General features: G+C 36.8%; 1 protein-coding gene across 2 annotated transcripts in view; it reads left to right on the top strand.

Moving 5' to 3' along the window:
* The window catches only part of MLLT4 (myeloid/lymphoid or mixed-lineage leukemia (trithorax homolog, Drosophila); translocated to, 4), a 94,592-nt gene that overhangs the window by 43,785 nt on the left and 22,922 nt on the right, over nucleotides 1-27,885 (top strand). For both annotated transcript variants that reach the window (XM_010562709.1, XM_010562710.1), the window contains 4 exons: nucleotides 441-584; nucleotides 3,544-3,742; nucleotides 5,497-5,600; nucleotides 8,003-8,089. In XM_010562709.1, the coding sequence (XP_010561011.1) occupies nucleotides 441-584; nucleotides 3,544-3,742; nucleotides 5,497-5,600; nucleotides 8,003-8,089 (534 nt within the window). The remainder of the gene's footprint in view (nucleotides 1-440; nucleotides 585-3,543; nucleotides 3,743-5,496; nucleotides 5,601-8,002; nucleotides 8,090-27,885) is intronic.

Genomic DNA, 27,885 nt, shown 5'->3' with positions numbered 1-27,885 from the left:
TTCTGTGTTCCTGGAGAATAGCATGTGGACAAGTGTAGTTTGTGTGTATCAATCCTAGAACATTGAGGTGGCATGCAAAAACACAACATATGTTTTTTTAACATCATTTATATTAAAGTTACAAGTGAAATTAATAATTAGTGATTTTGGCCGACGGGATGTTCAATTTCTGTTTATAAGACTGAGCTATAACTATGCTGAACAGAGTAACTGAAAAATTGGTATGCCTCATTTATGATAGGTTTAGTATTAATTCATCTTGCAGGTACAGAAGATATAATTAGTGGTTGCTTTGGGGATATTTGTGCTGCTTCTGTAACAAATCTGGATTCTTGCTTTGTCTTTTCCTATCTCTCGTCTAAAGAAAACTCAGAAACAAGGCTTAAGGTTTCCTTCTGCTTTGGATTTGTCTCCTATGACCTTTTTTTTTTCTCTCCTAGGCAACCACGTTGCTTACCATGGACAAATATTCACATGCAGACGTTCCAAATATTAACAGTACTTGCTTTAAGCTGAATTCTCTGCAGCTACAAGCTTTGTTGCAGAATTATCACTGTGCTCCAGATGAACCACTCATCCCAACAGTAAGTCTCTTCTGTCACTTCCTGTGCTGTTTAACATACCTGAGGAATATACACTTAGAGTAAAAGCACTGCCTGAAAATAGCTATCTTATTGTTGATTGGTCTGGAATTGTTACAAGAAGAGTCAAAGAGGGCGATCTGCTCTCCCTACAATAAGAAGTATCGGTAGTATCAGCTGGCTTCTGGCCACCAACTTTGGTGGGAGTACTTCACTGCAGCTTGAGCAGGATATTATTACTAAGAATCTGTCTTACACCGAGCTGGACTGTAGGATAACACTGCATGTTGAGCATACTCAGAGAGGTGTCACTGCACCTTACACCCTTTGTGGATGAAATATCCAGTAAGGTGGTAGGGGAGAGGTGTACAGAGCACTCCCAAAAGCTAGTTCTGTGTATAACCACAGAAACAAAGATGGAAATTTTGACTGTAGAAATCAAATGAAAGGAGGAGGAACACTCAGCTTTTTTACATGTGGGATGTAAAAATCCATGAATCTTGAATCCCTTTATACAAGCAGTAGACAGATTGTCCTTTGATGGACAGATTGATACATGGAACATGTATGTGGAGAGAGATGTTGTTTTCAGAACTTTTTTATTTTGATATTTAAGACATAACTGACTATTCTAAGTTTTATCCATGGGAAACATTTTTTTGGCAAAAGTCAAAAGAGGTTTTGTGTTCCTTGCAGAATTGTAATCATATGTGGATGACAACTTTTAAGGTAAACCCTGATTACAGGCTAGTTGACTGATCTCAAAAATCTTAAAAGGTGAAGATAATCTAATGTTTATATAACTGAATGCATTGTCTACAATGTCTATTTTTTAATAACTTTGGATACATCTGTTTATTAAATCAAAGGTACTAATACAGTGGTTCTAAAGGTGTTAACGGAGACTTGTAGCTTCGATATGTTTTTATATATTGGCTACCAAACCTAAAAGTCCTTTGCTGAAGAACATAGCTTGTATTTCATGTTTACACATAGGTAGAATTCCACAGTTTGTTATTATTGTTCTTTAGGGACCTCCAAAGAAATACAGTGCTAGATTTGATCGGTCTTCTTTGTGTCAGAGGGAGGATTACAACATGGGTAGTTTGTCCTCTTGTGGTGAAGTGGTATTTGGGACTTCTTTGCTCCTTGCTATGAAAAAGACTTGTACACTCAAACTCTGACTTACTGCTGCCAAATCTGAAAAATTTCAAGGCTTGGAATTTGTTCAAAGGAATATAAATGTATTTACTTTTACTTGCTTTAGTTTGATGTAATTCTTTTTAGAATTAGCACCTTTTATGGTAAAAAGGCCCTTTCAAAGAGCACTTCTAAAGACAGGCTGGATTTATCTGACTTCTCCCTGGAAATTTGCTGAAACTGAACATTCAGATGAGAACACTTACACTGTGTTGTCTCAACTGTGTTCTGCATTGTGCTCCAGTAATAAAATTGTTGTATCAAGCTTACAGATTCTGAGTTGCATGTTTGTGTAACTGGGGTGAGATAAAGACTAAACTGTCAAGCTGGTCTTGGGAGCCAAGTAGAAGCTGTAGAAAGAGACTGGAAATCACATCTGAATCTTTGATAAAGCAAATACTTGTAGTAAAGCAATCTATATGTAATATTGGTAGCAGCTTCAGATAAATTAGTTGTGTGATTTTGCTGGCATCAAGACAGAATTACTACATCTCTGGGGTGAGTTCTCTTCCTGAAAGAATGGTGGTTTACTAGAGGTAAAGATAGTTTTAAGTATTGATGCTACCTGCTTGTTCAAACATAGCGATGAGTCAAACCTGGATTGATTTCTTGGTTCCTAAGGCAGACCACGCAACTTGGAACAGACTGAGTGCTCAGAGAATTACTACTTATATCTTTTTAAAAGTTGCCTGTAACTTTTTTTTATTTCACTTAACAATTGAATACTTTCAAGCTAAAACTTAGGCCAGCCTAAGGCGTTTAAGGGAACAGAAAAATGGAGGAACTGCTTGAGGAGAGAGAGATAAGAGCCTTTTCATTGTGCACTCTTCTGAGTAGTTTGGGATAAATTAGAAGAATGTAGAAGCACAGTGCTGCTTGGACCTTTACTTTTTGCGAAGTTGTTAGGAATTTGATTTTTGTTAACTTCTGAATTAATTTTCCTCAGTTCATATGATCTAATAACAGATATTCTATTGGAACCTTACAGATCTGTCTAAAATGTAGAAGGAAAACTACTGTGTGCTACATGCAACCGCAGTAGCTGTCTTGTGAAAAGTACACTGGGTTCATAGAGCTTTTTGTGATGCTAAGTGGAACAGTTGTGCACCAAATGTAAAACTTAAAAGTTCCCTGCCGCACCTTGAGTGATCCTGCTCATGTGTTGTGTGCTTCTACAGTGTTATGTGAAGAATAGATATCTACATTAAGGGATCCTTCACTTTATACTGAGCTCCCAGGAAATGTAGAATTCAATTAGTTCTACAAAGCTTCCAAACTAGAGAACTGTATATGCCATTGGTCCTCTGTGTTTGTGTCCTGATGGAGCTGAAAATCCTGTTTTACACAAGTTGTCTGTTTCTCTTCTATATATTTAGCCTTACAGAACTATGTATACACGCAGCAAAGTGTGAAAAATTTAAAGCTGCCTGTGATTCCGCCTCTGCACATGCATGTTCTCTGCTATGTATTTTTAAACACAGCTCTCATCTCAAGTAAAAACATGCACCATAAGTTTTGAAAATACTGAAGAAAAATAAATGCTGCTCTTATATTCTCTAACTACATAATCTATGGGATTTAATCAAATAAAGCAATGCATTGTACTGACTGTGCATGGTGGAGCTGAAGAAGTTTTATATCTGATAATCTGGATTCCAAAGTCCTTTTTCTTGTAGTCTTAGTATTTTCTTAATGTTAAGGTTTTTTTCTTTAACGAAAATTATCCCTTTATAGTAACAATGTCTTTCTGCCTTCTATGCAGGAACTGATAGAGAATGTAGTAACTGTTGCAGAAAATACGGCTGATGAACTTGCTCGCAGCGATGGCCGAGAAGTCCAACTGGAAGAGGATCCTGACTTACAGCTACCTTTTCTTTTACCAGAAGATGGCTACTCCTGTGATGTTGTCAGAAATGTTCCAAGTGGTTTACAAGAATTTTTAGATCCACTCTGTCAGAGAGGTTAGTTCTTCTGTTGTTGTACAATGATCTTCTTTTTTTGGCGTAGCGAACACAGAATGCAAAATATACGTTAGCTAAATGTAGACTACTTTTTCTTTATGTATGTTTCAATCTTTTTGTACTGTGTTCTTTAAATGTTTACTTTTACAACCCATAAAAAATATGCAGGAATTTTTAATTCTTACCCTTTCTCTCTGTCCCCTTCATTTGCTTTCAAAGCTCTAAATGAGCAGTGCTGAGTTACTAGTGCCTGCTGAAACTTTGTTTTGCCTTTGCTCCAGAGGTTTTTTGGATTTTGGTGCTAGAGCAGCAAAAATTTACATGAATGTAAATCTTGTAATGCTTCAAAAATTTCACAGTCAACTTTTAAAGCTAATGTGAATTAAATAAAGTCACTTTTTTTTTACTCATCAGCTGCTTCCATATAACAAAAAACCACAAGCTAAAACTGGTTCTTTTAATGTTATCACTGTCAGAATGTATGGTTTGGGCATTTGTAGTCCAACGAAATTTCACATGACAAGTTGAGAGCTCTTGTGGTTGGGCGAAAGTGACCTAAACTTGAGAAAGTAAAGCAGGGGGTCTGTCAGAGCATTTACAGTGAATGAAAAAGTTATGATCCTTATCTTGTGCTAGTCAATTTTATTAGAAGCTTTTTTGTTACATAATTTCTTAATAATTTTCTGCTTGAAAAGCAGTTGTTTAAAAATTTCCGCATGAATATCATGGTAGGTAGGACAGAAAAGGAGGCTATCGACAAAGCAGACTTACTCTATCCTACAGGGAAGTTGTATAACTTTTATTTCCAACTCAGTTTATAGAAAAGCCATGTATTTTTTCATTTAAAAAAAAAAAAGTAGGAAACTGACTGTTTTGAAAGTACAGTGAGTTACAGAGGATGTAGTCTTGAGACTAAAGAAGACTAGTAGAATAAATTTTTTAATCAATAAATATAATTCACTTGCCATACAAATGGCTGTATAGTTATTACAAGTAAGGCCTTTTTAATGCATACATTCAAAATTTTACTTTTTAGGTATCCCTTAAATTATGCTGAGGGACTGGTTTGCAGTAAATCTGTAAAATGAATTGCTGAAAGATGGTCTTTGCAAGGAGGAGAATATCATGTATTTGGATGGAGTGATTTGTAATTTGACTGTGATGTGAATTCTCACTGTTCCTGATTTAGGAGTCAGTGTTGGATACCTCTCAGCTGCTGTGGCTCCATTTTATTTAAATTCTAGGAATTGCTTAATTAACAAAAAACCCCCCCAACAAACCACCAAATAAACCCCCACTTTTAACTGCATAGTTGCATTAAAAAAAAATAATGAGTCCAGGTGAAGCTTCACCTTTGCCAAATCTATGCTGGACTGGTTAGCTAGCTAGACACTCTGCAAAACAGATTTCCATGGTGCTATCTTATTCAGAGTTTTCTGGCGTTTTGTATTCTAAAAGATGACTTGGTGTTTCATGTTTCTCTTGAGTCATGCAATATTTTGCAGCCTAAGAGTTTTCTATGAGCTTGTAGTGTTTTTAAATACATATCTCAGAAGCAACAGCTATAAAACTAGGATTTTGTAGATACCATAAAATTGCAGTGAAATGTATAATGGCATCTAAGATACAAGTTTCAACATAGTAATGAATATTAAAAGGTAAATACTGCTATTTGGTCTTTCCTTGTGGCAGGCTATTTGATTTTAATTAATCTGTTGAAAAAATAATGATGTTGATGTTACTTTCTCATTTAGGTTTTTGTAGACTAACACCTCATTCACGGTCACCGGGCACGTGGACAATATACTTTGAAGGTGCAGACTATGAAAGTCACCTGTCACATGAGAATGCTGAGCTAGTAAGTATTGATTCAGTGAATAATTGTCAAAACTTGAATAGTGATTTCTTGGCAAGCCATTGTGTTTTACGTGACGAGTTTTAATCCTTATTAGGAAGAACAGGCTTCGTAATTAAACATGTAGTTCATCAGTAATTTGGTGAATTGAAGTAACTACTTGCAGATTTTTTTTTAAGTCAAGTGTTTTTCTAGGCTGTGGCATGATAAAATTCTCTCATAAGCAAACTTTGTCTGTTGTGTTCCCCCACCCTGGGAGTAAAGAAATTCCTTTTAAACATGGCAAAAATACATACGGACATGCACCTGCAAATAACCTGTAATGTGAATGGAGCTGCAGGCTGCTTTTATTTGTAAACTGGCATTTACCAACTAAGTGTTTAGTATTAAGTTGTAATCTGGTACTTTTTTTTCTGCTAGGTTTTCAGGAAAAATTCTTTAGTTTTCCTTTTCATTATACTTATTTAAGAAGGGTTTCACTTCAGTGTGAGGTGGCTTTTTTTCTATTGTAGGGGGTTTTGTTTTGTTTTGGGTTTTTGTTGTTGTTTTTGAATATGCGATAACCAAGAATACCAAAGTTACAGAGCAACTTGGTTTTGGAAAGATGGTCGCTTTATGTGAAATAATTTTTAGAGTAACTAAACAGAAATAGCTTCATGTTCATAAGTTAGATGACATTATGCAGTCTTGCTGCAGTGGCCTAAAGAACGCATTTACTTTGCAAAAGAGAGCATCTCTGAAATCTGTATGACTGATACAGCAGAGCCCAGTCTTGAACTGATAAGCCAAGCTCTGCAGGTTTGGTATCTCCATAAACAGGCATTTGACTGAGGAAAATATAGCAGAGACATTCTTGAGACATCATACTCTTCCTCCTCCCTTTGTAACTCTAAAGAAATGCATTTTTTTAGAGCTAGTGGAAACAAAAATCATCTGAAGTCATACTAGGTATTTGCTGTTCCTCATACTAAGAAGAAGCTGAAGTAGAGTTCTGGCCAGTCTTCCTTAAAAAGGCTTGATAAAGAAATGCAGGATGAGTGGATGCTACTATTTCATTCATCTATGGAAATGAATGCCATGTAAGACTGTTCAAATAACCTGATCTAATAATTTTTCTCTCTGGTGCATGTATGTTAATTGAATGTGCTACACTTGAGAGTGCTATAAGTCTTTAGCCTTGCTGTCTGAGCAGTGCTCTAAATGCCAGTTCACAAATCACCTCTTGGTGCAACATCTCTACATAATCTAAATAGTAGGTAAATGTTCCATTTTATAGCTCTGAGGTCTTCCCTCTCTCCCCCGCTCCCATCAAAACTTCTCACAATTCTGCTTTTCTTGGCAGTCTGGAGAATTGCCCAGGCTAGGCAGTCCTCCTCAAATCTTCACTGAAGATTTTCTTTTGTTTGTGGACCAAGAGAGAAATTCAGGATAGACTGATGGCAAAGTCATGTTCCCAGTGACTTACCTTTTCCAGTGTGTATGTTTTTTGTTGAATTAGTTTAATAACACTTCTAGTAAAATTAATGGAAAAAATTCTGAAGTTGGAGTAGGTTCTGTTCTGCCATCCCTGGCACAGGAGTGCTAAAATACTCCTAAAAACTGCTTGCTTTTCTCATACTTGAACTTCATCAAAAAGTGTTAGTATTTTTTGAATGAATTTCCTTTGCTTATATTTTTACTTTGTCATGCGTCGTGTGGAACTTGCAGTTAGCGGGTTTTAATATGAATACAAGCTAGGGTGCTTTCACTTAACATGCTTCAGCTAGTGAAGGCTGTGATGGCAACTTTTTGTGTAGTGGGAACTGGCAATGTTGCAAAGATACAAAAAAAGTTACTGAACATGGTTAGGGGCTCTGGTGGTATTCAAGTTACAAAGGTTTCAGAAGTGAATTTTTTTGGAACTTTCTTTGAAAGCTTTAACTCTGCCTCTGAAATGAATTGGCCTCTTAATATCTTTGCAGAATTATTATCTTCAAGATGCAACACTAAAAACTGAGCTCCATATAGATCACCCTCACCTTTCTAATAGGGGCCTACTGCGTCTGAACTTCAGTTTTCATTAAAAGTTACTACAGTTTTATAGACCTGTTATATTTCAAATTGTGAATCATTAATAATCTCTTTACTGAATTAGAGAAAGAGAAGCAATGAGTAGACTTCAAAGCTTCAGCAGTGTTCGTAACACAGGTGTAATACTTGATAATGTGAATCCATGTTAATCAAATGTTAGAGATTCTACGTTTTAAAATGGAGTACCAGACTTATTATTTAGGGTGTGAGATCTGCTGCTGCACTAACAACTTAGTTTTGATTGTAGATGAACTATTTTGCGCAGTAATTTTCCTAGCCTGGCAGCGAATATGAACTCTTGTCTTTTTTCTTCTTTCTCCTTCCCTGTTTGATAGGCTCAGCCTTTGAGGAAGGAACCTGAAATTATCACTGTAACACTAAAAAAACAAAACGGAATGGGCCTGAGCATTGTTGCTGCCAAGGTATGGAAGTCAGTTTGTTTAAGTGTTATTGAAAAAAGCTTTTTTAAATCAGCCTGCTGTGGAAAATGTTAATGGAAAGGTCTATCTCCCTCAAGTTTGTTGTGCACATCGTGCTGATCATACTTTTATTTTGGCTGGGCAATGTTTCTGTAAAATACACAGATATGAACAATACAAGAGGAAACATAATATGGATGTAGTTGTTATGACATTTAAGTTTAAACCTCTACTACAGGTTTACTCATTTTTCAGAGCCAAAAATTGACAGTGTTATTAAATGGAATTAATAAACAGGCTTATTTAGCACTTCTGCTGAAAAGTAGCAGAAGTATCTAGGAAAGAAAAGCAGTAGATATAAAGAATAAAATGTGTGGTTTGTTTTTTTTTTTTAATTTGATGAATAACTAAAATAAATATATACATTTAAGTTTGTATACTTTCTACTATGAAGACAACACCTTATGTTTTGCAGTGTACAGATGCATGTATGATTTCAGTTTTGCTTCTTTATAGTAGAGAGCTAGTGTGTTACGTAGCTTTGTGAAGGAGGGTATATCTCTTGCCCTGACTTGCTGAAATTGTGGGTGTATGCTACTCTTAGTAGCACTAGATAGTAATGTATAGAATGCATATACAACTCCAGCCACCAGATGGAGGACTCCACTAGTTGGTTGGTTTTGCTTTATTTACTGGGTCACATAGCAGACAAAATCTTTGCGTTTTAAGCTTGTTATAAATTATGCAACAGTGACTTCCAAAAGTCCTTGTTGTCATTACATGGTGTGGAACAGATAAAACAAGTCTTTCCTATGTCTCTTCACTGTGTAGTACATGAAACTTCAGAATGCTGTAGTCCTCCTTGGCACTTAGTGCATGGGCTGAAAACATGATTGTTCTACTGCTTTTAAGTTATCTCACATAGTTAATTGCTTCTAAACAGCGCTATTTTTTTTCTTCTACAACTTTGCTCATTTCGTAGTCTGTTCTTGAAACAGTAATCTTGCATGGTATCAGCTTTTAAGATTTATTTCTGACATCTGTGAAGGAGTACCAGGTATCAGATGTATGTTGCTAACAATCAGCAGTTATTGAGGAAACTATTCAGGATCTGAAAAATGTAACTCAATATTCTGCTGTTGTTTTGGTGGAGTGGGTTAATAATTTGAGAAGCAAATACTAGATCTTGAGATACGTCAGATTAAATATGTACCAAGCTTCTGACTGCTATCTGCATTTCTGTTGAACGTTTCAAAATGTGTAGTGGAAATTGGTTGGTTTTTTTTCCACTTTAAACTGTGAAATCTGATTTCTCATGTAGAGAGAAGCAGGATGTAGCGGGGGGGAAGTTTCCCTTTTCACTGGAGCTGGCTGGCTTCTATATGCTGTTTTAACAACTGACACTCTTTAACTTCCATTAGCAGTATGTAACAGTGCTACTAGTCAGTGTGTAAGCTTGATTTGAAAGTTTTTTACAAGTTATTTAACCAATTTCATGATTTCTTTAACGTGATCAGTGATGGAAGCAGCAGTCTTCCTCTCAGCACAGTCGCAGAAACACTCACTGGTTCAGGCAGTGATTGCATTTCATCTTGCTGCTGTGTGCCTGCCACAATATTGGAATTCTGACTTTAAAACAATTATATCTTAAATCTTGATCTGAAATAAGCAAGAGGCAGATTTTTATTTTAGTTTCAGTGTATGTAGAATAGAAACTTTGGCTAAATTTGAAGTCAGCAGAATGTCCATTGGATAGAAATAATCATCTTGCATTAAGTGTTGAAACAAGTTGCTGTAGTAGTTAAATAGGATTATTTTCAAGGGGTTATTTCAGGGTTTCAAAGTTGCTTATTGTAAGTAATTAATAGCACGTTTTTCCCGTAATAGGCTTCATAAAAACAACAGAGTAAGGAAGAATACACAGACATTAATTTTCTCAATCTGGCCAGAGCAGAACAGATTAGAGAACTGAGTGAGTGTGACTGAGAAGCTAGCGATAGTGGGTGGATTTTTTTTTCTTTCCATTCCTATCTTGCTGACTTTTACGAATAATTTTTCCAACAGGTCTCCAGTCATGTATCTTTTACCAGCATAAAAATTAAAATTCTTTTTTTTCCTTTGGCCGAGGAAAATGGAGGAAGAAGTCCAGTAGGCTGTTTGTTAAAATTTTCCAAACATTAACCGGAGAGAATATCTGAAATGAGAGGGAGAGGCGAGTGTGAGAATAGATTTAGGTTTTTCTAACTTTTTTAATAGTAAAAGGTTAGCTATCAAATGCTTGTATGAAAGTACCTTATAGTTGAAGAAATGGAAGCTCATATTCAGTTTGAGAAATACACAGTTACTGCTGCCGTGCACAGGATCCCAGTTTGATAGCTGACCCAATTACATTTCTTGAACTGTTGGTTTCTAGAGTGGTTCAAAAGTGCTGTAATAAAAGAAGATGCAGCGGCTGGTCAACAGGTGGCCCTGCTCCAACCAGTGAAAGATGACCCTGAATCTATTCAGCTTTGGTTAGGAAAACAGTAGGTTTTTTCCTGTGATGTGACAAAATAGTTGCTCCCGGTAACAGGCTGTGAGAATGCCTTTGCATGTCAGTGCTGACCTGCCTTTCTTGTTAAGTCTTATTGGGCTCCTTGTACTTGTCACTGGCTTTAGATGAAGTTGATTAAAATGTAGGTTGGTGATATTCTAGAGATGGATGAAATGGGCAGATTCTCAGAGATCATAAAAATAATTCCTACTGACTGCTTTTCTTCCTTCTACCCATTGCAAAAAAATCTGCACTTTCCTGGTAATCTGTGCTCATCTCTGAGGAAACATGTAATGAATTTATCATTTGATAATTCTTCTGAGTTTTTACCAGTTTGTAGGGTTTTGTAGATAAAGTCTGTGCCAATTAAGAGTTTTTAATGGGGAAATTTGGATACAATACCTTACATACCCCTTCCACACCAAATGTTCTTAATTACCAAGCCACTGTCATGCCTTCTCTGCTGCAGTCAAAAAAGCTGATTGGAATTGAAGCTAAGGTTATACAAGCAGAGAAGTGATGCAACTTGCATTGAAATGCTGTGCACCTGCTTATTCTTAAGATAAATGATTTCAGTTTGTGATACGAGGTGATTGCAAACACATTGACAATAATGTAAAAACAAAACCAAAGGAGGTAAGTCAAGGAGGATATGAAGGTGTTAGGTCCCTGGGGACCCCTTATTTGATCATCTTTCAACCTAATGACAGGTAAAATGTTTAAGTGCATACTTTTTAATTAAATAAAATATGAGTTGCTGTGAAATAGAAGTTTTAAAGGCCTGCCAGGAGTGCTGGAGAGAGCAGGAATGCTGCGCATCACCTAGTTCACCTCGCTTTGCTCTAAGGGTCTTTCCTGAGCCCCTTTGAGCAACCATGTAGTAAGCATGTACATTATATGCAAACATACCAGAAAAAACAAGTTTGGTTATGAAACAACTGTTAGCTGCCAGAGCACTGTAAACAGTGTTGTGTTTGTGTGGGGTTTGTTTGGGTTTTTTAAATTGGGAAAATACCTAACAGCATTTCTTAAACTGAATACACAGATTTTTATTTAAAGTTAAATTGTATAGCTTCAGATGTGATCCAAAAAGGTAACATTGTTGTTCTGCTCCTTTGAAGGTGTTGCATGTTTTCTTACAGTAATGCTCCTGTAGCTTTATTAGCAGTAGCTTTTGTAATCGGTATATTGAAATGTAGTTGGTAGGAGTGGTTGGGCATCGGGAACAGTATTGCTTTTTGAGGTTGTGTGCAGAATTTGGTTGCTCTAACCCTGAAAGATGTTTTGATGTTAAAAGCTGCCTGACTCCCAACCACATTGCGGTTGAGTTTTTATGAAATCCAGATGATTTGGAAGCAGCGTGTGCATGCAGTTTACTTTAAAAATATATCGCTTTTTGGGGGCTTTCACATGTGACTTCTCAGCCATCTGTGGGCCAGCACATTACTTCCTGTTTAATTTGGAGGGCTTTTTTGTCTTTTGTACAAAAGGGCTCCCTTTTTGTTTTTTCTAGCAGTTTTCAAAGTTTAGTAAAGCCTCTAAAGTAAATGGAAGTCGGAACAGCATAACTGATTACGTAAGAGTCTGAATATTGTATTGGTTATAGCTGGTGTTGATAAATGCTACACTGTGTCATAGCATCCAGCTCCCAGTTATCTTGATGGGTATCTTGGAAAATCCAGCAGACTAGAGCGGTGGTTGCTGTTGAGGGCTGAAAGAGAAGTGGAGAATTGTTTTTTTTCTTTCAAGGATCTGTAGTCCCGGAGATCAAAATGTGGTTTTCTGTTGTTGGAAGAACAGAATCCATGGTAAGTCTGTTCAGGTTTCTGTTGGGACTGTTTTTCTCTGAAGTTTTAAATACTATCCCTGTACTTTCTCCTGCTCTCTTGCTTGTTTAAACCTGCCAGTAGTTACTTGTTCGTGTAGCAGCAATGTAATACAGCATGCAGTTAAATATAGTCAGATGTTAGTAGCTAACTTTCTAAAATCTAGAAAGAAAAAAACTAATTTTTTAGCTTGTTCTTCATAGGCACTTCTCAACTTTGTGGAAGTGACTATTAATATTGAAAGTTTTAGGTGTGATAACTGCTGTTTTACTGTGGCAGAGCATGAATAGCATGACCTGTGATCTGTTTACTTGTCATATTAGTTGGCTTTAATCCAGGTTCCTCTAAAAGTCTGTTTTTCCCTTATAAAGCCTTAGTAGAATAATTAAAATTGACATCCCAGACAGTATATATAGGATTTTTAATACTCTGTAGACCCTTCTGAAAAGACCAGAACATGCAAATACGTTGCAGTTAGGATATCTTATGTTCAACACATTCACAGATTGAAGGCTTTTAAATTCTGTTTACTGCACAAAAGAAAGAATTCCCATGTTCTGCAAGAATGATAGAGCAGGTTTTGTTGATTAATCTTCACATGCTGGTTATATTCATTAGTATGCTACGATTTAGTCCTTTAAAGTATGGCACACTTCTACTTCTTGCTCAGTCATCTTTTATTAGTAGAACAGAAACAGCTACCTTAAAATATATACAAGCACCTTAAAATACATATGTGTATGCCCCTACTGGCATATAAATCAGACTGTATTTTCTAGGGGTTTTTTAATGGATGGTCAGATTAAATATTTTCATAGCACTTGCTAAAATAGGGTGAGACGGTGATAAGGTATTTCTTTTTAATAGAAGCATTTCAAACACTGAGTGTGACAGTTCCTCAATAAATATTCTGGGGAAAGGGCTTACTTTTCTAAAAACAAGTGTGTGGCATCTTAACCATAAGTAACTTATATTATTTGGCAACCTTGTTTGTTCTTAAGGTTTAATTAAATCATTCTAAGTTGCTTTATTTTCTAAACTGTTGCTCATAATTTTATATTAACAGTCAATTAAAGTTGTTAAATTTAAGGAGGGTTTGAGACTACAAGGAATATCAATTTCAATGTGGAATTTTTCTGAAAGTTTGTTCTACAAATATCTTTTAGGTGATCTATGTAGAAGGAATAGGCTTAAACGTTCATTTAATTATTCCCCCCCCTCGACACACACACACACACACACACACACACAAAATATGGAAAGTTAGGTGTATAGTTAATACTGGTAACATAATAGAAAAATTTGATATAGACAGTTGATGGGATTTTTTTTTTTTTTTAACTGTTTGTTAGCTCTTTACTTGTATTCCAGGTCTTAAGATTTCTTAAGATTTCAGGTACCTCAGTATCTGAAGTCTTCTTGTGACTGTGCTTTCTAAGTATTTAAGGAAAATTTTTGCCCTTTCCTCCCAGCATGAATTAATTGAAATGTTTGAGTAAGAAGATTTAGAAGTTATTTTGTTTCAGGGTTTTTTTAATGCTCGTTACTAATTCGCATCAGCAGTCTGAACTACTGATGCTGCCTTAACAGGATTCTGAGGAGGAACTTGAAGTAAAAATGTAGTATTTAATTGTCACTTCCAGCACAGATTTCTCAGTCTTGCAGGAATAAGATAGTATGTAAGTTGCCAGTTTATTTTTCATCATGAACAAATAAGTAGCTATGTGTTAGCAATTTGCCTGTTTCTTGTTGATAAATGACTTCCAGCAGGGTTTTTGGTTAAATTTTGGTACCTTGTAGATGTTCTATAAAATTTTGCTAATGCTTTCATATGCTGTGTAAAAACCAAAGCTTATGCCAGCACAGCATGATTTTTCTTCTCACTAGCTGTGAGACCGCAGCTCTGCTCAAGTAGAGTGTTTTTGTCTTTTTTTAATTCGCTTGTATTTAGATTGATACTGCAAATGGGTCACCCAGACATTTGTATTTAATGCCTTCTGGAACAAAGCGAGTTTTAAAATTTATGTGCCAGTTCTTCCTTGCGCTAATACCTTCTGTATGCGGGCACTTGCTAGCAAGTCTGGAAAAGTTACAGCGCACAAATGGTTTAGCTAGAATTCCTCTACCAGACTTCATGCAATTCTGGCATTCAAATAACTTCCAAAATGCTGTTTAGATACATGTTAATACAGCATTTAATTTTAAATTTTTTACTCTTATTAATGAAAGAGACTTTCAGAAGTTAACAAATTCTGTGTAGACTTTTTCCTATACGAATAATCCTCTCAACAGGAGTAGAAACTTAGGTGCTTACTAGTACGTGATAGTGTACACACTGATACTGGATTAAGTTGTATCCATCTGAAACTGCAGAGCAGCGTTATGTGGAAGATTCTGCTGTGGGTGTTTTCTTGGCTGTAATTTGTCCTCAGCTATAGAGCCAAGCACTGTTTCTTGAAAAAAGTGCAGCGGTATAGGATAGTTTTTTTCCAAAATAGATTGCTCAGTATGTCTGGCCTGTAAAGTCCTATCCACAGACGTAATTAAGCTGAGGCATTAGTTCACAGTTGCCTTAACGGGGAAGAGCATCACAGAATCTCCAATACAACTTGTAGATTGGTACATAACTCTAATAGCCCTTAGTGTGTCATTGCTCCTAGAGTATTTATAGCAAATGTACATTAAAAAGTTAACACTTGTTTGGCGAAATAGAGCTTAAGCAATATATTTTCCTTGAATTCAAGAGAAGATTCTTCCTTTGAAACAAAAGAGAAATTAAATCAAACGGGCTCATGTATTTAATTTCTTTAGTTAAAAATTTAGAGTGCTTTTATGCATTTGAGGATTTCATATGAATCTTAATTTGCAGCATTTATACTAATAAGAGGCTTCCTTTTCAGAAAGGTTAAGAAAGACTAATGAATAAAACTTGCTTAGTCTTTTACAAATCTTGTATATGAAGCATTTTCCCTTTACTTACCACTTTTCCCATTTCATGAGAGCAAGAGTAAATCACAATTAGGTAGGAACTGTTGCATTCTTGATTCCAGTCTCAGAATGAGACTTTAGACCAATTGCTTTAGCTGGTTTGTTTAATTGCTTTGGTTTTCATTAAAGAAGGTATGTTTTAGAACCACTCAATTTCCAGAGTGTGAGAGAAGTGACATTGTTACAAATGGATATACTTCTGTGTAACACAGAAGGCACTGCAGCTGTTTGTGTCAGCATGCCTGCTTTCCATGTTTATCTAATTGCCTTATTAAGGTTTCTGAATACCACAGGGTTTTTTGTTTTGGTTTATTGTTTGTTTTTTTAAAAAAAAAGACTACATATGCACAAGACTATAGTGCTGCATATTTTATTAATGCCATCTTGGGAAGTCCATTACCAAATCCTGGGTTCTTTGGTCTTTTATCTCCTGGGAGAAGCACACTTGAGGAAGGTAGAGGGTGGTGCAAGTCAATGTTGATTGCAAACATTCTTTTTAAAAAAAGTAACAGGTAACGCCTATTCCATTAAGGAGAACAACAACATTCTTCAGTCCTTTCTCCTTACTCCTTTTGAGGCCATTTGTAAATAGAGCTTCTGGATGCAGTGGATGTGGAATTTTTAGGTCATCAGATGCTTCAGAGTCCCGTGACACTGTACAGCTTGCAATCTAGCTTTTTTTCCTCTGAATAGTAAGACACTTTTCATCTGTTTTCCCACCCAGTGCAACTTAAAAGCTGCAATGGAATCGTTCATAGATGTTAAATGCTTTATATTTCTTTGCCTGTGAATAATGTTGATTGTCACCAAAGTTTGACTCTTCACTGCCTGTTTTGTTTAATGGGAAAAGTTTTGCCCACTTGTGACAGTAGTTTGTCCAACTCCAAAAATGTTTGATTTTTTCCTCCTACCATGGAGGATAATGAGAGGGGAAAGCAGCAGCTTACATATGTGGAACATGGGTCAGTTTTAAAATTTTTTTTTAAGTCAGGGTGTGATGTGACTCCGAGCAGCTGTAGCCACAACTAACAGACCAGTTTTACATACAGTAGGCTGCTTCACCTCATTTATATTTGGAAATTATATAAGGCATGCTATGAAGTATTCTGTCTAATAATAACAGATTTCCAAAGCCTCTACATTGGTCTTGAGGCAGCCAAGGCCTTTGCTTCCTTTGAGAAAGTGTGGGGTTTTTTTCTGATCTTCAAGTCCAGAGAAGTTTGCCCTCACTGGAGGCAGGACCAGTAGCTGCAAAGTTGGCCTTTCCCATTCCTCTGGGCTGACAGCAAGTAGCTCAATGAGTTGTAGATGTAGTATGTTCGGTACCTAAAGTAGATAAGTACGTACTCATCCAGATACAACCTACAAAATGCATGTAGCTTTAGGGAATGTGAGTGTTTGGGTGATCAGAAACCTTTGCTTTTGCCTCCTAGAGACTACATTTGTAAACTGGCTGCATAAGTTTAGTAAACTGATATTCTTTAAAATGTGTACAAGCTTGGGTTATTTAAATGTTTCTAGACTAATGCCAGGGAGGTCAGACTGAGACTTGATTCTGTTGCATAAACTTGCTTTTAAGGATGTTTATAAAAACTTACAAGAGATCTTCTGTGTAAACTTAAGAGTCTGGAATCAGAATTAGCCTTGATAAAAATCAGTAAAATCTACTCTGGGTGTAGACAGATAAAAGATTTCAGGCCTGATGGCTGGTATCAGGCTTGATAGCTACATTTCTGTCCTGTTTTATTTAAAGACGTTTTAGTTGCAGGGATTCATTCTGGTTTTAAACTGTTTCGTTTTTATAAAATACAACAGAAGCTTCACAAACAAGACCAACTTGAGGAAACAGTATCATCCTTGAAATGTTATGAGAGATACCAGGTCCTAATATTTCAGCAAGGTACATTTGTGTATGTATATACATACACATATATGTGATATCTACATTATTAAAATGAAATCTTCTTTAATGTTTGCATAATTATGCAAGATCCAAGAAAGCCTTGAAAACTATTTATTTTTAAAAATTCTCCAATAGTTTATGTGAACTGTTGGAGTGTTTTGACATGTAGTCTTGGTATCCGAAGCCACTTAGATTAGAATATTACTTTGAAAAGGTTGGTAACTGTATGGCACTTTTTTGTGGATTCAGTCAAACTTTCACTGGGGAGTGAAGATTCCTTCACTTCAGGACTACTTTTTCATGTTACTATTTATGTGAAGCTTGAAACCGTTTAAATATTCATGTATTTAAGACAGAAGTCTTCAAATCGGTATTGAAAGATCATTAGGAAGACTTTCTTGCATTTTATGTAAATGAAAGTGGTTTTTAATACATGTAACATACTTAAAAAAAACTTGTTATTGAATTGTATTTTTTTCTTTAGTCAAATGTGATTCTGCCAGTCTTTATTGGAGGCTGTTAATCACTCCAGTTTTATTGGAGTGATAAACAAAGTACGTGAAGCTAAACAGGTATGGGCAAATGATGGTTTAGAACAAGTAATGACAAGACCTTACTGCGAATTGTCTGGAGCGTTACCGGTTTGGTTAGGTGCCGTACCTGCAAATATGTTTTGCAGATGCATAGTTTTTCCTTAATGACTTCATATTACAATTCTGCTGTCATTCCTAACAACTGGAAAAGTGTTTTTGTAATAGTTTTCATAGTTCTAATGATAGGTATTGAAATAACTAGTTCATCCTACAGATCACTAAAACCGCAAGAATATTATTAACCTCGGAGAAAACACAGCTAGTTTGTGATGTTTGAGGATGGGAGTAGCTTAACTGTTCAGAGGGCATCACCTCCTCACCAGATGGACCTTCATTCCCACCCTGGTACCTTTCGGTCGGGGTACTGGTGGGGCTGCGCGGTGCCTCGGCACCTCCAGCCCACCGTGCCACTGGTGGCAGGTCCCAGCGTGGCGTGGCACGGGTGGCTCGCCCGGGGAACCCCGCTGCGCGTCGACGCAGCTCGCTAGCAGGAGCTGCCTGTTGTTCCTGCCGTGCCGTTACGGCTGCTTGTCCTGGCAAATACCAAAGGGGAAGGAGGAGCGGGCGGGAGTTCTTCTGCCCGCTTTTAATGCTTCCGTGGTGACTGAGTCACCAGCTCGTGGGCTAGCTGTGGTGCTGCCATGAGGAAGACTATATCTGATGTTCCTGTTACTCAAACTGCTACTTCACGTACAGTTGCGCTATGTGGCGTGTCCCGATTTTAGGGCTGTTGTAATGTATGTGAGCCAAAGTTTCCCATGTTTGTTACTGACAAGGAAGTCTGATAAAATTCATCTTGCGACATAGCAACACGAGCAATAAAGTCTGTTCTCCTTAAATACTTCCTTTAATTCTGTCATTTTTATTAATTCGTTACTGCTGTAGTCATGTACATCCTCAATTTTACATTCCTCTGACGTAGGAGTAGTTGGGTTTTTATTTTTTTTTCAGATCACTGTAGTTTATCTCGTTCTTTTCCTTATTGATCTGATTACTCCATAGAAGTAGCTGTAAATTTTTTTTAATGCTGCCTCTTCTATTTCTAAATTTCTCATAGTAATTTTTTAAGCAAATGCAGCATTAAGGGCGCAGTCCTGTTAGAGCAAGGAGGAGCTTGCAAAACAACGCTAATTGTGAAAACAAGTATGGACTGCTGTACGCTGATGTGTTGCTTGATAGATGGCCCAGATGATAAGTGAATGTGATGGAAAATGGCTTGTTTCTTGTTAGGCTGTCTCAAAAGCCAAGGTTAGATTGCACTATCCAACTCAGTCCTTTGGCTTCTTTAACATGACAGAATTTTTGTAGTCAAGCAGTACCAGACTTAAAAGGGGCAAATACCCATCTGGACAAGAGGTATGAAATCTTTGCATACCTTTGTCTGCCATAAATTTTAGTCATCTGAGCATACTTTTTTTTCTTTTGACGCATTAAATGCGTGATTGACTTGGCTCTGTTGTATCAACTTTGTTTTCCTTTCATCCTACTGCTCCCAGCAAATTTCCAGATTTTTCTTTTTTGAGGTTGCAGTCTGTGTGACTTGAAGAGTTGAAATCCCATAAACAAACCTAATATTTGGGGGGGGAGTGTTACTTTCTTCACCTTCCAGGTTTTCTTTTAATGAAGGACTCTAGTGTTGGACACCTTTTTTCTTTTTTTTTTTTTTTTTCTTTTTAGTGGTTTCCCCCCCACCCTGTGTCAGTGCTGTGACTCTTAAGTATATTGTGTTGGCATTCTAGAGATTGAAGTTGTGCTAACCAGAGGTGCCAAAATTTGCTCTTTAACTCCTATGGATTGCCGTAGTTGCATGAGTTTTCAGAACTTTTCTAATCTTTGAGGTCCTACAGGAAAGTAATTCAGTCAATTAATTTGTTTATTCAATAAGTTCTTTACTAAATTCCTTTATATCAGGTGATATGTCCTGGGATACTAGCTTAAGTTTTCCAGTTGTCCTACTGCTTATTTAGAAGACATTTATAAATGAAAGTTCATGGAGTTTTTGTTATTTCTTAATTTTTCAAATGTAAGTACTTAACAAGTACTTTTTTTAATTAGTAGAGAAGAATGTATGTCTGTGTGTGTATATATAAAAACATATATGCCAGTAAATACCAATGTTATTTATATTATATATGTAATAAAAAAATTTAAAAGTTGCTGTCTCTCAGGTGAGATTTTAATGTTGACTTTTTTTGTGGGCTCCAGTCTGTCTGAATTCATTAATCTCCAAGATAAGACAGGTTTTTTTCTGAAACAGCTGAAAGCTCTTGCTGAAGTTCCAGCTGGTTAACTGTGCTCTGCTCCACAGTCTTTGGCTGTATTTTCAGATGAAGTTCTGTTGATATTGTCAGTGTATTGGGGTTTTGGTTTTTGGCGGTTTTGTTTATTTTGGGGGGTGGTGGTGGTGTGGTGTTTTGTTTGGGGTTTTTCAGTTTGTTTGGTTTTTTTGATTCAGGGTTGCGGAGGAATGATAAAACATCCTCTGAAACAAATGAAATTATGTTTACTGCTAAATCTTCTCTCTTACATGTATACTTTCTTGTTTATGAAATCCTCTGCTATTTTAGTATTTAATTGTTACTTTATGGTTTGGGAATATAGTCTGCAATTTTAGTTTCTTCTGACAGGTCAGGGGGTTTTGCTTTGAAAAGAATTGATTTAGGAAGTTTCATAAGTATTTTATAAAATATTCAATTTAGGTACTAGAGGGGGCACATCAACTTTTTTCTTATCAGTTTGGAGTTGAATTACAGTATTTATGTATTTTACAGTGCTTGGGAGTTGAATTGCAGTATTTGTTACATGCGTAGACTTCAGATGAAGAAGATTCAGTGTCAGTTCATGTGTAGGGTCTACTCAGTTATTTGAGAAGGTCCCTTGTCAATGCAGCTACAAACCACCAGAAAAATAAGTATCTCTTGTTAGAACTGAGTTTTCCCTATGTGCATTAGACGGATTAGAACATGGCTGAACATTGTTGAACAATGGTGACACTAAACTAGGGCCTGATTAGTACCACTTCAGTAACTTGAAGTTTTCATTTAATTTCAAATAAAGAGTTAGATTTGCATGGACTATGCCATACGTGACCTATGAACAGTACTGATGTGAAACTCCTCAAAATCATTGTCAACCAAATGTGTAATAACTTAACAAGCCTCTCTGTGTTTTATTTCCTTGCTTTTATTTATACCCTCAGGTTGTAATTTTAGACTCCATCTTGTAAGATTTTCCTAAACAGGTTTTTGTTCTGTGATGAGCTATTTGAAACTAGGCTACTATGACAAAAATAAAGCTAGTCCTCTTTTGTAAAGCTTACCTATCTTTCTTCAGTCCCACTTCAAATATTGTTACACAGCGTAATGTGGGCCACACAGCTGAAATTAAGCCAGATCGAAGGGAAATGGAACTTCTGAAGAGTTTTAATTGCAGGATTTATTGATGGTGTTTCACACCTTAAGTTTTTTGCTTATCCTCTTGACTTGTAGCTCCTTTTATTCTTACTTTCAGTGAGGAGGACTCATTGTTTATTTACTTTTTACAAGGTAGTCTGGTCCCTTAAACAAACGTTTTCCCACACACTCTTTTCTTCATTTAGATTTAGGATAAAGACCTGAGTTACCATTCTAAGCAGACTTCTGTATGCAGAAGTGTCCTGTGTTTGCCTTTACCTCCCAAGTAGGATTAGAAGATCTATTAAAATTCCATCTAAATGCGAAAGTTCCCCATTGTCATAGAATTCCTGCAGCAACCTGTAAGTCACAGCAAATTTAGGATTAATTATTCTCATACTCTGACTAAACTCAAGTGCATGCCAAATTTGCAAGTGCAATATGTTAACATCTTTCAACTTGTTCTGTTTTAAAGCATTAAATTGCTTCTTAAGATAAGTGTAAGATAAGAAAAACTTTATACAGGTATTGCATCTCATGCAAATGGATGGTTTCACTCTGAGTACTGGACCTAATCGTTTTCCTCAGTTTCCCACGTGCGTTGCCTGTGTACATCCGTCTTAAAGATGAATAAGCCCAAGCATGGAGAAGATTATTTTCAAGAATCTTATCATGTTTTTACTCAGAGACCTAATTAAGCTTCCTGGAAAAAAAAGGGGGACATTTTTATTCCATTGTGTAATTACATCAGTAAAGGTGTGTTGGTTTTCTTAACAGGATGCATTTACTTCAGTTCTAGATAAGCTCTTCATCTCCATCCCTTGCTAAAGTCAGGATGACTTGTATTTTTTACATTAAAAGGGGAATGGGTGGGCCTTGGCAAAGTTGGGAAGTGTCTTTTGGTGCGCTTGCCATGCAGGCTATCAAAAGCTTAAAAGGAAAATGTTTTTCCTCTGTGTAGTTTGCTTCTCTGTGTGGGAATCTGCATGTATATGGCCTTTTTTTTTATTTTGCAATTGTTTTGGGACTCGGCTTCCACTAGAACACACTTGCTCTGCAGACGCTGCTCAGAGCTGCTTGGCAAGTCAATAGGTGACCTATAGTAGGATCTATGAATTGTTGGGTTGAAAATCACGTTATTCACCAAACAGTGGAGTTTAAGGCTGCAGCAGAGAAAGACTGATTATTTTATGTCATGCTGTTTTAACCCATTAGGGAATTGGGCAGCATTTAAACTGAAATATTCTCTGTTAGGTCAAACTCCCTTGGCATTTTTTTGTATTGCTTATTAAAAAGAAGACCTCCCTAGTGGAAGTTCACAGATGTGCTCTAAACATGGGTGAATGTTCTTGTATTTAAAAGATGAACAATTCCTGGCTCTTATTTTCCTTCTCAAAGGGGGCTTTTGGGTTTCTAGCAGTGAAAAGCCCAGTTCAGGGTCTGATGTGAAAAGCCTACTTGATATTTGCCCTACGTATTCACAGCCCCTGACGATTACGGCTGTGTTAGCACAGGTACACAGTTGCCGTAACCTGACAAAAATTGGCACAACAGCTTAACAAGAATAATGTCACCCCTGGTGACTGACCCTCCCAGCAGCCCCCTTTCCTGTAGGGTTATGAACAGTCGTGCTGTAAACCATTTGAGGAAGCTGATTTGGTTGAAAACAAAGCTTTTATTTGGGAGGAGGAGGGCTGGGGATGGGGGCCAGCTTAGCCTTCAGCCAGGTCTGTGGTGGGCCATGCCATGACACAGTAGTGCCTGCGCAGGTCCAAGGGGGGGACAGCGTGGGAGCAGGCAGGTGGGTTTCTTTCTGACACTCTGTATGAGTGCGCTGCTAGTGTCATTCTAATTAATTTAACATTTTTTAAAAAATACTGAAATGTGTAAATAGTGCTCCGCTTCTGGCCTCCAAACTTAGTTCTCTCTGCTTTATGCAGTTTTTATGATCTTGGTTTTTCTTCCCTATTGGTTATTTAATAACTGTATTGTAAAAGCACAGAATGGAGGTGTTTCTCATTTTGAATCTTAGGTCTAATGTACTTGAGGTGTCAGAATTTTTAAATGTCATGTTTCCTTTCTTCAGTCCACAATTCACCATTTGTCTAATTCTGATCAGCTAATGCTTTCCTTACAAAACTTTTTTCCCTATGGTTCTCTGCTTTGGCTATGCATTGTAACAACAGATACCATTTAGAGCTAAACATAAGAGATCTCCAGAGTAGAGTGTTATGCTCATGCAGTTCAGTTCAAGATTATTGTCACCCAGGTGAACTGAAGCAGCAGTAGTAGTTTTGGGGTTTTTTTCCAGTGAAAATTGAAAATTTTCCTTAAATTATTACTTAAGGGGAAGGATTTCCCAAAGTTTTCCTGAGAAAGGTACTATCGTTTTGCTTTCTGCAAGGATTTTGGGAAAAAGTTGCTTCAAGTAGGAAAGAAAACAGGTAGATTGGTAGCACTAGAGAGTTTACTACTGTGGATGAGGCTTTTTTATTCCCCCCCCCAGTCTAGAATTTGCTGTATTATTTTTTGAAAATACTTGCAAAGGTTTTGGGGCTTTTGTATTTGGCTATACATATTTGAGAAAATGTGCTGTAGGTTCCAGTATGTTAATCTTGGGGAGGGGAATAAACCATCTTTTTATGCTTACTACATTCTTGCTTTCCACAGTCATCTAACTTCTCTACAGTTGTGGTGTTCTGTTTGGTTTAACAGCTTTACAGATACATATGCTTGTGGTATTCAGGATTGGAGAAAATAAAGAGAACTGAAAAGAATGTTTACCATATTATTGTTATTGATACACACGTGTCATCACTCTGATTTGTTTGTGGGGGAATAGTTTTAGTTATGTTGACCTTCACATTCCTGTGAAAGAAAAGCAGGTTAATAAGCAGTTTACAAAGAAACCTGTTTTATTGTAATGTCAGTAAATGAAAGGAGAAAAATCTTTGTGGTGCATATGAGAATTTTCATCACTTTGGAGTCTAGTATGCATGTCTAGCTACATACTAACATCCTTTTTATGTCCTTAATAGCTGTATATTTCCTTCTAATGCAGTCTCCTGGAAGGTGGAACTGAAGCAAAATTAAGTCTGTTTCAACAGAAATTAAGAATTTGGATTCAAATGTCTATAAAGCTTAGGGTAAAAGATGAAGGAAGACGATGAGTTAACTTTGAGGATGCTTAGTGAGAAGTCTTCCCAAGCATAAGCGAGAGCACAGGCACATTATTAGAAACATATTAAATGGCACAGGAATTAGGCAGAGAAGGAACGTATTTGTCCTAGTAATATGTGAGTAGATGTGGTAGCTGATAAAGATTTTTTTTTTTGTTATGTAATCTGAAAGGAAATAAATTTTAAATCTTTTTTTTGTGCTTTCAAAATTCATTAGCTTTGTATTAAGTGAGATGACTTTGAGCTAACACATCTGCTGGTAACTTCTCTTAAAAGAACAGGAAAGGGATTGACAAACTGTATAGGCTTCAAGAAGGAACAAGGAGTAAAATGTCAGCTCCTTCAAATCATAATGAAGAATTACTAAGAGTATGGGAACAGTTAGAGCAAAAATCATCTGATCTGTATTTCCAGCTGTGGGGTATTTAGCTAAAGAACGTAACAAATGTAAGATGGTTCCTCCCAGTTTCTAGCTTTCTGTAATTTCAGAATTTCTTTCAGAGTGCATTATACCTGTATCTTTGGGTTTTTTTCTAAAAGCCCTTGAAGGGCTGTACCATGAATCTGTGATCTTTTTTGTGCATGTTTGCATTTTGGCATCTACAGCAGTCTTGTTCCTGGCAGTTTCCCAATTTAATTATGAAATCCTACAGAAAATGTTTTGGTTTTGTTGTTGTTGTTGTGTTTTGTTTGGTTTTGGTTTTTACTTTTTAAAATATGCTAGCTGTGGTAGCATGAGTAAAAGCTTCCTCTGTTGGCTGATTAGAGAGATGATAAATAATCCAATCTGTGCCACTCATTATCCTGTAGACCTTCACTTTGATTGTTGCTAAGGTGAGGAGTCCATGTCTAGTTGGTTCTCTCAAGAAATGTATTCCATGTTTCTGATCATCCTTGTTATCCTCTGAGCCTCATGGTTCTGCTGGTGTCATTTTGTAAGGAAGTAATCAGAATTATAAACAGTTTTGTAAATGTGAGCCTTTTAGATTTTTAGTGACCATGGTTGTTTCTGGTTTGTTTGTTCTTTTCTATTAGTTCTGTTGGCTTCCAGATATTTGAGCTGATATGTGAAGATGGCTCTGAAAACAGTGACTAAAAAGATCTTTCTCAAGGAGTTAAAGCCAGTTTAGAAACTATTATATGGATATTTATGCAATTGCAAATGTTTATCTCATCATTACCTGCAAGCCAGTGCACATATCATGAGCTTAAAGAGAAGGTTTCAACTTAATTTAACGTGCACTGACAATCATAATCAAGTGGAAGAGGGGTGATGTGTATGAATATAGTGTCTAATGTAATTCATGAGTACCAAAGTCACGATCCCAAAATTACATGTTCTAAGTGGCAATGCTCTTCCAAAGGCTTGCTGGTTTTACCTGATCTTTGACTGTATTAGGCAGATCTTTGTCTGAATTCCTGGGCCCAAGGGGATGAGATTCTTGCTAGCACCCTTTGAAATTAGGGCTGAATACAAGCAGTGTCAATCCCAGGTGGCTTCAGAGGCTTCTGGTTAGTCTTGGTCAGTCTGGCCTCCAGGAAAAGCTGCTGTTAGGTCCCTGCAGTTACGTACAACTACATGATGCATGAGGTTGTAACTACAAGGGTGGTTGGGTGGGTGAGTTGCTGTTAACTCTTTCACCCTTTGGAACTAAAGGAGCTTGCCTCTAGGTATATTTAGAGGTTGGAGGCAGAGGAAGGAGCGTATAAACCCAGTCATCTTAATTTTCAGTTCCCAACAAGGGGAGGTGGTAACTGATTCTGCCGACAGTGCCCCGATGGGGAGCAGTCCCTTACATGGTTGGAGCATTCCTTCACACTTGGACCAGTGAAATACATTTCCCCCCTGCCATTATTGCTCCAGTGTTCAGCATCATGTGATCCTTCTCCAACTCTTGGTTTTGTCTTACTAGATAAGTTTTCTGTACCGTAAATTTAGTTATATTATTGTTTGTCCTTTTTCTGGAACACTTAGGAGCATGGCAGTCACCACATGGGCTTCTCTGAATTTCCATTCCTTGTGAAAACTAACAACTTCCTATCCATTGTTGAACCACTTATTAATACACAGGGACAAGTTCCTTCTTAGCCTGTGTCACCTTAAAGTCTTGAAGAACTCCTGGTAAGAGGTCTTGCCACATCCATCTTGAAACTCTAGGTGTTCAGTCAACTGGATCATCCTTCCCCATGTGCTTCTTGGTTGCTTGGGGAAAAAAGATTTGTGAAGCATGATTTCATTTGTCATTATATTTATCTAGCTGTCTTCTGACTTGTGTTTCTCATAACTTTAACTGATTTTTCTGGTATAAAGATAAAAATGTTCTGCAGTTACCTTGATGTTTCTTTAGAGCCCTTTAAAAAAACCAAAAAAGTAACTAATTTTTTTAATTGCCTTTGTATTCTTTCCAGACAAAGAAAGGGTCCTTAACTTCAGTTATTTATTGCTTTTTTTTCCCCCTTTTTTTCTGTAAGTACAGCTTAAGCAATTATTGTGAAAAATTTAGACATGTAGAATGTTAATCTGGAAGCATGGGACTTGAAGGAATTCCTTTTCTGTGGCTTTTGAGTAAACATTTGGGATTAACTCAAGATTCAATGAATAAAAATAGGTCTTTCAATTGCTTAGAAAACCATGTATAACACTGGCTTTTAAATAATCTTCACCTTGATTTTTATTTTACTTTATTACAACAGTGGGAGCAATGAATGCTTCTGCTGCCAAAAGAAGAGTTGGAAAAGGTGGGGAAAAAAAGGAGGAGGAAGTTGCATATTCAGTATCAAAGCAACTTGGGGGGTTATTTTAGGAAACGACACGACATTAAAAACTGTGCTCTGTTGAAAACTTACTTAGCACTCTTCTTCCAAGTGACTTGCAGAGTAAAATGGCACCATTTGCTATAGTAGATAATGAAATCACAAGTGATTGTCTTACATTATAAGTGACAATTTAAAGGTTTGCGATACTAACATTTAGACTGATCTGTGTGGTGTCTTGTAAATGGGAGCATGTGGATGACACAACAGCATGGCTTGAATAGATGCTTCTGTTCTCTTGTCTTGAATCTGTTGGTTGTCTCCCAGTAAGTTCACTGTTAACAGTCCTTTCAAAATTTAGCGGAATACGTTGAGGCAGATGTTTTATGAACAAAATTGCATGGTTTTGCAGTAGACTTGAATATTGCCTCTGTCAACTCTGAACGACTTATTAATTATAATGTCTACTTTACCTGTTTATTGTAAAACAAGAGGCACTGTTTGTTCCTTTACACAAGCTCCTTTACAGTCCTAATGAATGTAAAAAAGCATTTCTATTCCTTTTTCTTGTAATCTGCAATATACCTTGTTTCATTTGGGTATTAGCAAGGGAAACAGTGCAGTCTTTTGG

Source organism: Haliaeetus leucocephalus, unplaced genomic scaffold (assembly GCF_000737465.1).
Source record: "Haliaeetus leucocephalus isolate CR32 unplaced genomic scaffold, Haliaeetus_leucocephalus-4.0 Scaffold162, whole genome shotgun sequence".
Lineage (NCBI taxonomy): Eukaryota > Metazoa > Chordata > Aves > Accipitriformes > Accipitridae > Haliaeetus > Haliaeetus leucocephalus.
Note: the sequence above shows the minus strand (reverse complement) of the source record. Positions and strands in the feature narration are given on the sequence as shown.